Source organism: Gadus chalcogrammus, chromosome 4 (assembly GCF_026213295.1).
Source record: "Gadus chalcogrammus isolate NIFS_2021 chromosome 4, NIFS_Gcha_1.0, whole genome shotgun sequence".
NCBI classification, from domain to species: Eukaryota; Metazoa; Chordata; class Actinopteri; order Gadiformes; family Gadidae; genus Gadus; species Gadus chalcogrammus.
This window is the reverse complement of record NC_079415.1, coordinates 15,925,216-15,939,522: the sequence shown is the minus strand read 5'-3', so window position 1 is coordinate 15,939,522 and position 14,307 is coordinate 15,925,216. Positions and strand designations below refer to the sequence as shown.

Below are 14,307 nucleotides of genomic sequence, written 5' to 3'. Positions count from 1 at the left end.
AACGACAAGAGAATAAATCACATTTCAGGGTAAAAAAAAGCATACTTGGGAAAACCTTAAAATCACAACAGCCAACCCGGCAAGGTGAGAGGTGTTTTTTGGGGGGTTTGTGCGTTTCTTCCTTGAAGTCGGATTGTTGTTTTGTTTTCAGCCACATCGATTACAATTGAAATCCCAACGCGGTTCACAACGATATCTGTGCCCCACTAGCAACCCTTGAATATTTCTTTGCGGCAGTCATTTTTTGATAAGGCATTTTCGATGCTACTGCGCCTCCGGCAGCCCCCCCTGGACCGCGGGGTGAGGAGGGGTCGAGGCCTGTGAACGATTTCCAATTAAAAATGAGGACTTATAAAAGACTTCAATAAAAAATAAACAAAAACATTGGTGAAGGCAAACATGTCTTATTGGCCGACTGGAAGACAAGACTGGGGGTTGTATAAACTGGAGGCGTTTTCCCTTTCTCATCCTGATCAAGGAGTATAAAATGAACACGACTAGCCCACGACGACAGGCCCTCTGATCATGCGCTATGCTTTGGCACGCAAACGACGGAAGGAAGGCGAGATTCAGGAACGCTTCTCCGTACGTTTTGGCGGGCACGCAATGACACTGTTTTGAATCTGCTTAAAAAATGTACTTGAAAAAGACACTTGTTTCATTCAAAAAACTAATTGTTCCATTTACCTTGCTGCCGTTTTATAATAAAAGGGACTTATTTAAAATACGTCTACCTGGACTACACGGAAACTTACATTTATACGAAACGTAATACGGGCATGTTTAAGAACTTGTGCTAGCCCTCCGAAGACCCGGTTAGTAACAGTGTTGAGGATTAGCCCTGTTGATATCCCCATGGATACGGAGAAAAAAGATGCATAAAGCTGAATCATCAAAGCACAAACGAGGACAGATATCGGTAGGCACTGGATGTTTCTTGTTTTTTTTGCGTTCCTTTTTTGTCATTAAAGCAATTTAAAATCTTAGATGCCCACGACTTCGAACTGAGGGTGCGGCCTGGCATGTTCTGAGAGACTCTGAGAGGATTTATAGTGTTTCAGCGATCATTTGTCTTCATTGTTTCATTGCACGTGACCATAAAGAGAGTAGAGAGAGGAGGGGAGAACAGGAACCCAACCTGAGCACGGGTTGGGCTGAGGCTCGCAGCACATACTATTCAGTGCAACTATTTACAGTGGAAAGGGCAGAGAAGCATAAAGTAGGTGTTCCTCTTCCTCAGAAAACATTGGTTTTATACATTCCTCATAGAAAAGAGAGGGGAGGGGGGAAAGAGGGTATTCAAAAATTGGCCGGAAAGATTGGTTAGTGCACATTTTTCTTTGCTTTTTTTGTTTTCGTGATTTCATATAATATAGTTTTATTTTTTTACCTAATCCATAAAATTGTTTGTACAAAAAAAGTGATTTGATCAGAGAGCGTGACACCTGTACAGTTCCTGAAGGCTCGTCCCAGTATTCATACTCTGGTTCACTTTCTATTAAATAGTGTATAGTACTCAGTGCTGCCCCTTTACTGTAGTGAAACTTTCGGTTCCGAGGAAAAAAAAGGAGGGATAAAAAGAGCGCGCTCAGGTGTTCCGACTGCAGCGGGAGGCAGATCCAGAACGTCCAGGGAGGTCATCATGGCAACCCTCAGCATTCTAGAGAAGCTTCCAATCAACAGTCAGCCATGTAGCGTCCTGTGGAAGCGAGACGTAGGATCAGATGATCACGCACAGCTCCTTCGACGACGTTAGATGACATCTGAACATTGTCTTGGTATATTGGCGGGTTGATACCAAAATTATATATAAAACGAAATAAATTCAGATAAAATAAAAACTGGGCCTCATCGCTGTGACCTCCTGAGAACAAACTTTGCCTTTTCCATGCTAATGCTAACACACTTATGCGCTAACACGACACGGTCTTAACACACAGACACATACTTATGTGCCGTATGTTATGAGCACGTTAGCATGCTAACGGTGTATAGCATGCAGGTGCGTGTTAGTGCGTTGGCATTAGCATGGTCAACTCATCATAAGCACATGTCTAAAAGATATATAGTCGTTACCATACAATCCTGTTAAATGTTTTTTCGGTTTTTCTCCTTCACTTTGAGGAGAGGGAGCGGGCGGCCGTACGTACCCGTGGCGAACCTCTTCTTGGTGAGGGACAGCCGGTAGCCAGGCCCCTGCAGCTCCATGTCCACCCCCGACAGGGTGCTGCCCTCGTTCATGAACTGCACCGCCAGGGTGGCCGGCGTGGACGGTCCGCTGGACAGCTCGAACTTAGCCCTGAGAGAGCCCGCGCCTGGGGCACCACACACACACACACACGCACACACACACACAATCACACACACGCACACATTCAACAGTAAAACATAAATAACCCTAAATAACAAAGATCTGAACACAGGACAGAGACAAAAACGTCAACAGATCCAACAGAGCAGTCGTTGCCGTCAACACTGTCATGTTAGCGGTAGATGTAGCGGGGGAGGAAGGGAATCGCCCAGAGCGGACGCCGAGGACACACACGCGTGACGTTACCTTCGTTGTCGCTCTTGTCCGAGATGTCGCTCAGCTTCCACAGGAACTTTTTCTGCTCTGCATTCCTGAGGGGCAGAAACAAAAGACACACAAAAAAAAACCTCTGTTATTCCTGAGGTTTTAATTCACTCTCTCTCATCCACGGTGACATTGCTATTTGTGCATTTGTGTTTTCCAAATGTATGACGTATTTGGTGACACTCCCCGACAGGCGACGCAACACAGTGTGCCGACCCGGGATCTGAACGGTAACGTTCGCGGAAGCGTCACCGTGACGACCCCATGCGAAAGCAGGAGGCTCGGTCTCACCAGATGCCGTTGGGCAGCGCCTGCATGCTGGTCACGCCCCCGTCCACGGGCACCAGGATCTGGACGTTGGCCAGGGAGCCCGGGCCAGACATGGGCTCCGGGTTGAAGCGGTAGTCCAGGCAGAGGTCCGTGGTGCCGGCCGCGCACTTCCAGTACACCGCCAGGTTGAGCGGCGTGGACTGGATGCCGCTGGAGTGCACCTGGTCAAACGCGCACACGCACACATACAATACAAGCTAGCGTTAAGGCCAGATCTCAAGCGCTGCTTCATATTGGTAGCAGGAAAATCTCTATAATGATATTTATTTAATGAATGAAGCACTTTTTCAAAGACTATTTCTTCCACGAAATAGACTTGTAGACTGAGTGTGGGCACTGTTCTAATGTATCAGGAGCATATTGCTTACAGCAGTTGCCATCATTCTGATGTCTACCATTATTTTAAAGCTAATTTCATGTTGCCGATTCATTTCCTTGTTTATTTGTATTTATTTAGTATTGCTGTTTTGGATCAGACTTCTCGCAGATGTACAAAGGTGCTCACATAAGACAATGTTAGCTGTGTTGATGAACCCCTGGGTAACGGAGCTGAATGGTGTATTCTGGGGTGTAGCTCCACAGACCTGGTATTTCAAGATGTCCACGTTGTAGTACGAGGCGGTGGGGTTCTGCTCGGCGGCCTTCCTAAGGTAGGACATCAGCGCCGGCATGTTGAACCAGAAGTCCTTGGAGTTGGAGTCACTCTGAGAGGCGTCGCTACAGATACACACACACACAGGAACAGAGTCACACATACACACAGCGATCAAAGGCTCAATTATTCATCAGGCCCTCTTGGCTTTCAGTGTAAAGCTCCAACAGCTTGGAAAGAATGACCGGGCACGTAACCGAGCGGCCCATTAAATCACCACCCCTTTAATTCAATTAGTCAGGCCATGAGGCCTTGGAATAACACACAGAGAGAGCGAGAGAGAGCGAGAGCGAGAGCGAGCGAGAGAGCGAGCGAGCGAAAGAGACAAAATAAATCATCTTGAGTATTTGATCTGGTCCACAAAATAAATTATCAAAAACTGTAAGACTTTGTAAGACTTACTACCCAACTACCTTGTTAGCCAAAACAAATGTCTCTGGTCTATTCGTCTTAACACTTTTGAGAGAAAAAACCTGAGGCCAAAAAAACGGGCAGTCTGTATTGATTTAGATGACTGGAATACGGGATACTGACGATTTTTTATTTTTTTCGGTTGAGGAATAACTGTTATTCCCCTGTGGCTGACAGAGGCTGGGATTAGCCCTGTTAAAACCAAACCGCCGTTATTAGAAGCGGGTGTTTGGAAAATGTTTTTTTTTGTATTCCACATTCCTGTATGGAGGATCCTTAGGCAGTACGGGGTTATGAATGTTGATGAACGCTACAACCTAGCGGCTAAGCTACGATGACAGAGATGCTAATTTACCTTCCCCATGTCAACACTGACTCAACATTCATGTCATCTGATGCCTCATTGTAACACCGAGCCAGCTGCGCAGGCAAATTAAAACAGTGCTACGTTCAAGATTCACATTCAACACAACATTGTCCTGGAAAAACACTACAGAACAGTATAGCGTTGTGCTTACATTTGTCTTCTGAAAGACTTCAATGGTGTAAATTATATTGCACAAACCTGGTTCAAGTTCAACATCATAAGACAAATTCAACCTAGTCCTGATCGCCTGGATTAAAGATAGGGTTGGCAATCCAGCCAGAGTTAGATATCATCTGAAAGTATGAAGCCGGAAGAAATCCCATCTTCCATCCAGGCCCCCCGCCAGAACCACTACCCCAGAACACAGGACTAGCTCGCTAGCTTTAGCAGTAGGTCTGTTGAAGACTAGGCATGCACAATGAGTGCTGAATGAAATTCAGCTAAAAACATTTTAGTTTTTGTTTTGTCAGAGCATTAGATGTATTGATCGCTGTCGGGTGTAAAGAGCACTTCACAAAATCTGATACAAATAATGCTTCTAGAATAAACGGCCTACCCTAGCTGTGTGACATGTCAATGTCTAAAACCTGCAGGAAGTCCCGCCTACCTGTGACATGTCAACATCTACAGCCCTCAGGAAGTCCCGCCTACCTGTGCAGCAGCTGCTGGTTGGGCAGCACCTGTTCCAGACGGCTGGTGTTCTTCAGCCTGAAGGTGAGCACGGCGGGGGAGGGGTTGGAGGTGAACACCTTGATGATGCCCATGGGGAAGGACAGCGTCATGTCCCCCGTGATCTTCACGATGCACCTGCAACACAAGACCGAGGTGTGAACCCCTGACCTATGGGAGAGATGAGGGGCAGGGGGCGGTGGCGCTGGGTTCTCGACCCGCAGGGTGGTCATACGGGCTGACACAGAACACATCGTTGTTCAATGATCTGTGTTGTCAATGGTAACCCAAGGGGCCTACTGTGCAAACAGCAAGTGGCAGCATAAGATTATATTATATTGGCCACCATTAAGATACCCACAGGGGATGTTAGGACGAATACACTGTTCAGATAAGGGTTTATTGTCAAACGTATCAGAAGTGTTGTTTTAGTCCAGCCTTACTGAAGTAGCATCAAGTCCATTAGGGTCCACAACCTCAAACGAGAGTGTCAACCCCCTGCTTTAAACTTAATTTGTATAAACATGTCTTTATCCATGGCACCGTGCTATCGTACCACGAGTGCGTGCCTTACAGCATGGCGGGGCCCCGGTGGGAATCAAACCCCTAACCCGGGCAGTGCTACCGCCATGCTCCGACCGTGGAGCGCGATGGGGCCAACCTGCCGCATGCCTCCCAATGCAGGGCTTATTCAGATATGTTCCATTCGCTATGCCCCCTTCCCCCCACCCGCACCACCACCGCCACCATCACTACCCTTACAAAAATAACATCTTTCGCTTTTTCCACGTCGGCAATTGAGCAGCAGTTAACCAATAAAAAGAGTGTATGTTTTCTCGGCATGGCCTTTTAATGTGCCCCATGTGGGCCGTCCCCCAACTGAGGAACGGTGTCAGACTCACACAAATCTTCTACGCATTCCATGCATGCAACCGAGGGGCACACACACACACACACACACACACGCACGCACACACACAAGCACTCAAACACATACATACGCAAAGACACATAATCGCTCACACAGACACACACACACACACACACACGTGTTCACACACACACACACACACACACACACACACACACGGTTTTGCCCACATGTCAGCATTCCTAATAGGACTCTCCTAGCCTCTTTGAAACAGGAATAACTGAAAATGACGTGCAATTTGTCAACAGCTCGCCAACGTTTTGGGGGGGTTTCAAGACCGCTGGCATGCGACATACTTGCTGGGGTCTGCTCCTTTGAAGTAGGCGTTGACGGACTCTGTGAACGCAACGGCGATGGGCAATGCATCGTGGGACGCCAGCGTAATGGGACTGGGGCCGCGGGACGTTCCTGGAGTGAGAAAAATGTAAACACGTGTGTTATTATTCTGCTGATGTGGTCAGGATTAGGTTATGGTGCAGGAGCTACATGAGTCGAAGAGCCTGCTCTGTTTCACAGGGCGGCTGAAAATCGTGCAAAGAACCTTTATTCAATTCATATTGTTGTTATTATTTATGTTTAGTTTTTCTTTTACTCATTCGAACACGTCAGTCCTTCAGTATGAAGCTTTTCAATACAAGAACAAACAAAACAAATAAGACTTATAAGAAAAGATACAACAACAAAAGTGTTTGCATTCAGTAGAGCTTAAATCCATTAATAAGTGCTTTAGTCCATTCAATACAGTATTGTATGGTTCATCAAAAATAAAAGCTTATCAAACAGTTATCACACATCCATAACAATAATACAATAAACAATCTAATGACAATCAACATAGAACATGGATTAGATACAGAGCTACAGATGCAGATAACTTTATTGATCCAGGACCAGGAGGAGATGATGTTAGAAAGTCACACAAACGTTAAACAGACACTTCGATGAGTTCAGGTAGAGGAGTGCCGACTTAACTGGTGAGTCACATGACACAGTTTCACCCATCGGGTAAGACAGACGGCCGGCACGAGTGTTAGTCGACGAGAGCAACGCGGGGGGTTCAACGACTGTGATTAAACACCCAGAATAGATGCAAAACCTAGAAGGTATCACCTCCTTTTGGGGGTTTTATATTTACACTATCAACGTTTTGGGAATTCCTGTACGATGTTATGCTTTGAGTCTATAAGGAACAGTGTATGACAAGGCCTTGATTTCATTATTGTTTTGTACTTGAAGAAAGAAACTGGTATTGGATTTAAAAATACATAATTAACATTTTTGGAGGATTGGAATGCCTACTTAGTGCAGTACTGTGTAAGTCGTTACACCCCCCGGTTAAGATGAGCCCTTCTCTATACGGAGCGCACCCCTACCTGCAGGCGTCTCAGAGCGCTTCTCATAGGTGGGCAGCTTGGCTATGAAATCATCATCCTCTTTACCAGCCAAAGTAATAAACAAAGCATAAACACAATGAATGAGCGTGAGAGTGAGAGGGAGAGTGAGAGAGCGAGAGAGAGACAAAGCAAAATTGAAGGAGCGATGAAAGCTACTCGTGGAGATGACTGAGACGATGAAGATGAAGACATTGCTTGGTTTAGCATGGCACTGCTTCTCTGGTGAAAGGGTTAGGGGTAGTCCGTTTGCAACCAGTGGTTGTAAATGGTTAAGCCCTAGGGTCAGGGTGAGGGGTCAGGATCAGGGTTGGGGGTCACGGTCAGGGTCAGGAGGCGGGGCCAGACTCACTCTGGAAGGCGGGGAGGGGAGGGAGGAGCTGCTCTGGCTCCAAAGAAGAGAGGGCCAGGGGATAGAGAGGCTCAGGTCCTGAAACAAGCGCAGAGGAGGAGGTCAGGGGTCACCGTGGGGAGGAGATCAGAGATGGAGGAGGAGGGATGGAGGAGGAATAAAGGGGTCTTGCAGTGGGAAAAGGTATGGTTTAGGGCAGTGTAGAGTCTAAAATAGAAACAACAATAACTTTGGAACAAGAGTAAATAAAGAAGGAAACGTTTTGATGAAAGGATGAAAAGCACGGCAGGAAAGAGCAAGGGCGGCAGACCGGATCAATCTGGACAGCTTCATTCCACCAAGTGTATGTGTGTCTACGAGTGAGCGTGGGCGTGTGCGTGTACGTGCGTTTGTGTGTATGTGTATTTGTGTGGGTACGTGCGTGCATTTATGTGTGTGTTTGTGTATAGGTGTATGTGTGTGTGGGTGTGCACGTCTGCGTGTGCAAGAGTGTGTTTAGCTGCATGTGTGCGTTTATGTCTGTGTGTGCACGGGAAACGTGTGTGTGTGTGTGTGTGTGTGTGTGTGTGTGTGTGTGTGTGTGTGTGTGTGTGTGTGTGTGTGTGTGTGTGTGTGTGTGTGTGTGTGTGTGTGTACGTGTGTGACTCACCGACGGTGGGCGTGTTGCTGGCGCTCATGGAGGCGTTGGAGGACAGCGAGGACGAGCTCTCGGCCCGGGCCAGGGGGGCCGGGGAGGGCGGGCTGGCCCCGGCCGTCTTGGGGGGGCTGAAGGGTCGGACCTGCAGGGGGTACGGGTCAATCAGCGCCGCTCAGACCTCAACGCCAACTCAGGCGCTTCAACGGCGACTCAGCCATTGGACGGCTTTTAATCCAAAGCAACATTTCTTTATAGATATTAAAGGTACCATATGTAAAAAGAATAGTTTTGAAATGTGCACTGAAACACATCTGCCAACTTGACGCTAGCTTTAAGGCTACAGGGAACCATATTAATTACTCTGACTCTGCACATAAAGCTCATGTTATGTTTTCATAGGAAGCGTGGGGGCTGGGGTCTGGAGAGAGTAGGGAGATGGCTGTTTTCTACTCAAATAAACGTTCCTTTCTCGAGGATGCCTACTAATGTCGCCATCTCATTCATTTGGGTTCTCTACTTACAATTACTGTGTATAATTATATGAACAATATATAATGCTATAGATTCATATTCATGTATCAATGTATATTGATAATAAATTAATGTATATTTTTTTATTCATTTCATAAAGATGACTTATTTATATGTACAAAACTTTCCCCATCAGCCCAGGGCCGAGGGATTTGAATCAACAACCTCTCTTATAGGGTTAGGGTTCAAACGGTCCCTGGGTACAAGAACACCCCATCCCATCGCGTCGCCCTGCTTACGATCTCATTGATCCCGCTGAGTTTCCCGGTGGGCAGCTTGGGTCTGGACGAGGGTCTGGGGGGGGGCACCAGGGCCCCAGCCGTCAGCGGGGTGGTGGGTCTGGCGAGGGCCGGCCCTGGGAGGAGAGGGAGGAGCGGGGGGTCAGTACGTAGAGAGTAGGAGAGAGAGGCTGGAGGAACAGAGACCACAGCAGGCGTGAGGAGTCAACGCACTCGGGGCATTCACCAAACAAACTGAAACACATGCTTACATGGCACACACACAAAAACGTAATCATAACGCAATCGCATGAACAACATTAGGAAAAAAACTGAAAATAAACAATAGGAAATCGATAAGTACGCGTTGCAGGAGTGAAACAATACATATTAAAATGAATGCAAGAACGTGACAACTCAACCCAAAACAAAATAAAACAAGCAAATGAGAAACCCATTGAAAACACAACTCAAAGTGCAGTCCGACACTCAGGCAGGCACACATCTATCAGAACCTGTGTTACCGGCGCTCAGCGGGCCGACCGGCGCCACGCCCACAGACGCCTGGCTGTTATTGGTCACAGGCGCGGACGGCGACACGTCCCGGACCGGGGGTTTGTCGGCGCCGCCGGCGGCCATCTTGCAGTCATTCGAGCCGTCGGCCGCGCTGTCGGACAGGAAGCGCTTGGCCCGCCCCCCGCCGCCGCCGCCGCCACTCCACTGGGGCTGTCCGTCGCTGAAGGCCATCCACCGGCTCTGGGACCAGGACAGCGCCGAGAGGGCGTCGCCGCCGGCGCCGCCGGTGCGGGGCGGCGGGGGCCCGGCGGCCGGGTCGGGGTCGGTGTCGGGGTCGAGGAGGAGGGGGAGGAGCAGCGGGAGCAGGTCCCCGGGGGTGTGGGAGGTGATGGGGGCGCTGCGGGCCCGGGCCGCCAGGGGCCTGGCCCCGGCTCCGATGGGGATCTCCGGGGAGCCCAGCGAGGAGGTGGGGGACGAGGAGAAGGATGAGGAGCAAGGCTCCAGGGGCCGGCTCTCAGTGGGAGGAGGGGGAGAGGGCCGGAGCGCCACTGATAGGAGGAGGGTGGAACAGAGCGAGGTTTAAAGGGAGGAGAACGCAGAACCAGCAGAGCAAAGCGGTCAACACTTGATGAGGTGGAGTAAAGCCAACACACGGGAGCTCAACGAAACGTTCAAATGCAATCATAGAGGAATCAGTTGAACGTCAGACAAAACTGATCTGATTGGATGCTGAAGAGGTCAGCGTCAATGGGGTCAAAGTTTCAATTGTTTGAACTTTGAGTACAGCGTCCAATGGGAGGATCAGAGCTGTCTGCTATGATCTGACTCATCGCGTGTTGACCGTTACACTCTTCACACGTCACAGACTGTACGAATCCTTTGCTGCAATGTCAAACATCAATTAAGTAGCAGCGGTTCTTTGAAAAAGCACTTTCATGTTAGTTTGTTAAGACGTCGAGCATTTTTAAATCTGCAATCCAAAAAAGATTAGCATCATCTCTTGCCACTCAGTTGTTGGCGTAAGGATGTTATTTATCAGTCATCAAATACAATCAATTAAGGGTCCACTCCAAATCCAATTCAATGGTTTTCTTAAGCAAATCATTGGTTGGGGTACGCAAGTCAATGAATACTCAGGGAAAAGTGCTGTCAGTTCAGTTGGTTCATCAAAACGGACATGTCAATCAAACAATCAATTCTGAGAGCAGTGTTCATCAAGATGGACCACTAAACACACACACACACACACACACACACACACACACACACACACACACACACACACACACACACACACACACACACACACACACACACACACACACACACACACACACACACACACACACACACACACACACACAATCCATCTATCCAGTAGCAACACAGATAAACTGTCATCAATGTGTGTAATCCCATTATAGTTAGTTTTAAACCTGCACTATGTAACTTTATGTAACTACTGCAGCTATTTACTCCATAAAACATATCTGATGAAGAAATGTTCTCAAGAATAAAATGTGCCCTTCCATGAGTCAGTCAATCCAGGGTTTAGCGACAACTGAATCCACTAAAGGCTTCTAATGAGAAACGTACATAGTGCAGCTTTAATACAAAGTAATAACTAATGTTATTCAATAAAAGTGTAAATAGCAACAAATCAAAAGTTGGAAATTCGATAATGCGATAACATGCATTAAACACTTTTATGCTCCTACATGTACCAAACATACTGATTGTACCTGGTGCATCTGGCAGAAAGACCTCTAAGTCATTCACCAGATGGGAAGGGGATGAAGAGATTTGGCAGAATATAGAGGCAAGGTCTGTCAAAGACAGATAGATAGAGAAGATACAGCGTCAGAAAAAATGGAATCACAAATCACAAAATGTAAACGGAAAGTAACTTAAAACAAAAATCAAAAACAAAAAACATAATTTAAAGGTGCACATTGTTGCACACGATGGTGCCATTTCAACCTTTAATGGTCCTCTGGCGGACACACACACACACACACACACACACACACACACACACACACACACACACACACACACACACACACACACACACACACACACACACACACACACACACACACACACACACACACACAGGCCTTCACAGCTGATGCTGCAATTGGTGCCAATTAACAGGGGATTACGACTCACCCAGGAGATGGGTCAATGCTAACACAACTCTGTTTAAACAGACATTGGAGTCACGTGTGCATAAAGTCACGCTAACTAGCTTCCATGCTAACTTTGCTATATGGCCAATGTAGAAACATGGCTGCCACATGCTAATAAGTAGTTTTCTTTCAACAAGGAAAATAAAATAACACTGAAGTTGTAGAGGAAAACTATCCCTTCATAGGTTCATTTTGAAACACCTGCTGTTCACCACAGTCCGGTCATCTGTAACGTAACGCGTCATAACCTGTAAAAAACTCTTTCACAAGATGGCCACCGCCACCAGTTAGAATTCCCTCAAGTCAAGTGTTTTAGTTGGCTTTCAGGGGTCAGCAGCCCCATTCGGCCAAACATTAGAGGAGAGGCTTCCAACTGAGTCGATAGGAAAAAGGAGAGGTGTAATGGAGCATGGACAGAGTGGGTGGAGGGGGGTGGCGGAGGTGGTGAGCAACGGAGAGTGAAAACGACAGAGTAAACAGTCGTAAAACACCGCTAACGGCCCCGCGGAGCACGACCCCCTTGAAAGCCAGACGTTCAGGTTTCACCACATTCTCCTCTTCCACATAAAGTACGACCTCACGGGGATAACACACACCGCAAAGTCAGCCGGAGAACACCAGCGCTTCACAAGAAATAGGAAATCGCTTCTCAGGCCAACACACCATTTAAACCAGTGGTCATGGAGTCGTCAGTGGAGAACCGATGGAGGTTACCTGCTGATGAAGACACCGAGGAAGAGGAGCCGGCCAGGGTGGGGCTGAAGGGGTCCAGGGACAGCAGGTCATTGTTGGTCAGTTTGCTAAAACGCAGACAGATAAAGGAGGTGGATGAGAGGGACTGCGGTCATCTGAGGCTGGTGGTGCACCACAGTGCTGCTGGTCTGGTCGCCACACATATACTCACTCGTTAAAGGACGCTGCCGTTCTGTTTTTCGACAGTTCATCGCCTACAGAATAAGGCATAAATACATAATTAGATGATGAAAATCTAAAATATAACAAATCTACAAAAAAAAACAGTTAGATGGGGAAAAGCCACATTTGCTATAAAGTTCAGTATTTTTTCTACACAACTCAAAGTTGCACTATTAGAAATCATATGAAAATGTGGTAAATGTGATAGGGTTAGCTACCACATTTGGTATAATTTTGAGGTTTAAAGGTAGAATTGTTTTTGACTGATATACAGGTAGCCGTTGGATTAGATACAACCCATTTTAGGCTTGCTTTGAGCAACTTTTATAGTTCAATCCCTTCTGTTCAAAGTTATTTGGAATGATAATGTTTAAAGCATAAAAGCCTTCCACGCACCACTCGCTCAGAAACCAAGGGGTTCTGTGCACAACCATGGCGGCAAAATGGCCACGCAGTCTGGAGCCGTGAATGGGTTGTATTACCATTACCAAAATCACACATCATTCCAAATGTTGACCAAAAGTGTTGGCGGTGGAGGTAAATAGCGTTTAAAGGTCTTCCATTAGCATACTTTTGATTTATTTGTTGCTAGTTTGCTAGTACCAGAGTTATGAAACGAGGCGGGAATTGTCGGAGCACCCGCGGAAACCCAACCAGAGTATCAGAATCACTAAACAACAAGGTGTAGCAGCGAAGCACCGGGAGATAGCATGTTAGAAGGGGTTAGCTGATTGGGTTTTCTGTTGTTCAGTAAAACGCACCTAGCGTCAATGAAAGGAGACTCACTAGAGAAGACATACTCACCGGGGACCTGAGGCTTAGAGCTTAACGAAGACATTCTCGAGACCCCTAAGCGTACATAGAGTGTGAATCTACCGGCGCCATTAAGGGACATTCATCAACTGCTCAAATAAACAACGTTGGTTTAGTGTTCCCTGAATTGTCTTTTTTCCAGTAAGGAAAACGGAACTGCCTGGTAGAATCAAATATGATTTGTTTTTCCTTAAAATATACATTTTATTTAATTGTATTAACAAATCAATTTTTAACATCAGTGGGAGATAGATAGACTGTATATCTTGGGCTCAACCAAAACGTATCTGAAATGAAGCGTTGGAAAACACACATGGCAGTAGACAGCCTTCAGTTACACATCTATACAAAAATGTTGCATTCAAAATAGCTTGAGTTGGGAAGAGGTGATTTTAGCTTAAATTTGTGGCGATTCCCTCTTTTTCCCCAAAGCCGACTCAATGAAGAACAGCTGGGGCCGAGATAGATATGTCTGAAGAGTCCCATGCTCAACCCCCTTAACAACGCTTGACATCACGCACGCACGAACAAAGATCTGAGAAAATCACTCACTGGATTGGTTCCTCCGCATCTGACCCTAAAGAAAACACAAAGACAGAGAAGAGCCTGGATTAATCACAGCCAAGACAAATTGGAAACCACATCTTTAACACCATACTCCTTTTGGGGGCGTCTCAGAGAGAATCGCCAAATATAGCAAGTCTTTCTTTTTACATATTGATATATATACCAGGGAACAGGACCGTCTAGTCATTAGGTTGACTCCCTGCTGAAAGGTTCTGGGTTTGAATCCCCAACGGTGGCATG

General features: G+C 46.9%; 1 protein-coding gene across 4 annotated transcripts in view; it reads right to left on the bottom strand.

Annotated features, from left to right (window-relative positions):
• Positions 1-14,307, bottom strand: part of fcho2 (FCH and mu domain containing endocytic adaptor 2) — a 36,813-nt gene continuing 22,506 nt past the window's right edge. The window contains exons 15-28 of one of the 4 annotated variants that reach the window (XM_056587549.1): positions 14,053-14,077; positions 13,492-13,536; positions 12,677-12,719; positions 12,487-12,572; positions 9,086-9,201; positions 8,328-8,457; positions 7,679-7,756; positions 6,232-6,343; positions 4,987-5,142; positions 3,490-3,622; positions 2,867-3,066; positions 2,558-2,622; positions 2,151-2,315; positions 1-1,699 (exon numbers count right to left, since the gene is read on the bottom strand). In XM_056587549.1, the coding sequence (XP_056443524.1) occupies positions 1,677-1,699; positions 2,151-2,315; positions 2,558-2,622; positions 2,867-3,066; positions 3,490-3,622; positions 4,987-5,142; positions 6,232-6,343; positions 7,679-7,756; positions 8,328-8,457; positions 9,086-9,201; positions 12,487-12,572; positions 12,677-12,719; positions 13,492-13,536; positions 14,053-14,077 (1,377 nt within the window). In that variant the 3' untranslated portion in view covers positions 1-1,676. Of the gene's footprint in view, positions 1,700-2,150; positions 2,316-2,557; positions 2,623-2,866; positions 3,067-3,489; positions 3,623-4,986; positions 5,143-6,231; positions 6,344-7,308; positions 7,369-7,678; positions 7,757-8,327; positions 8,458-9,085; positions 9,202-12,486; positions 12,573-12,676; positions 12,720-13,491; positions 13,537-14,052; positions 14,078-14,307 lie in introns of all 4 variants that reach the window. The other 3 variants (XM_056587550.1, XM_056587551.1, XM_056587552.1) reach the window with 3 other exon arrangements.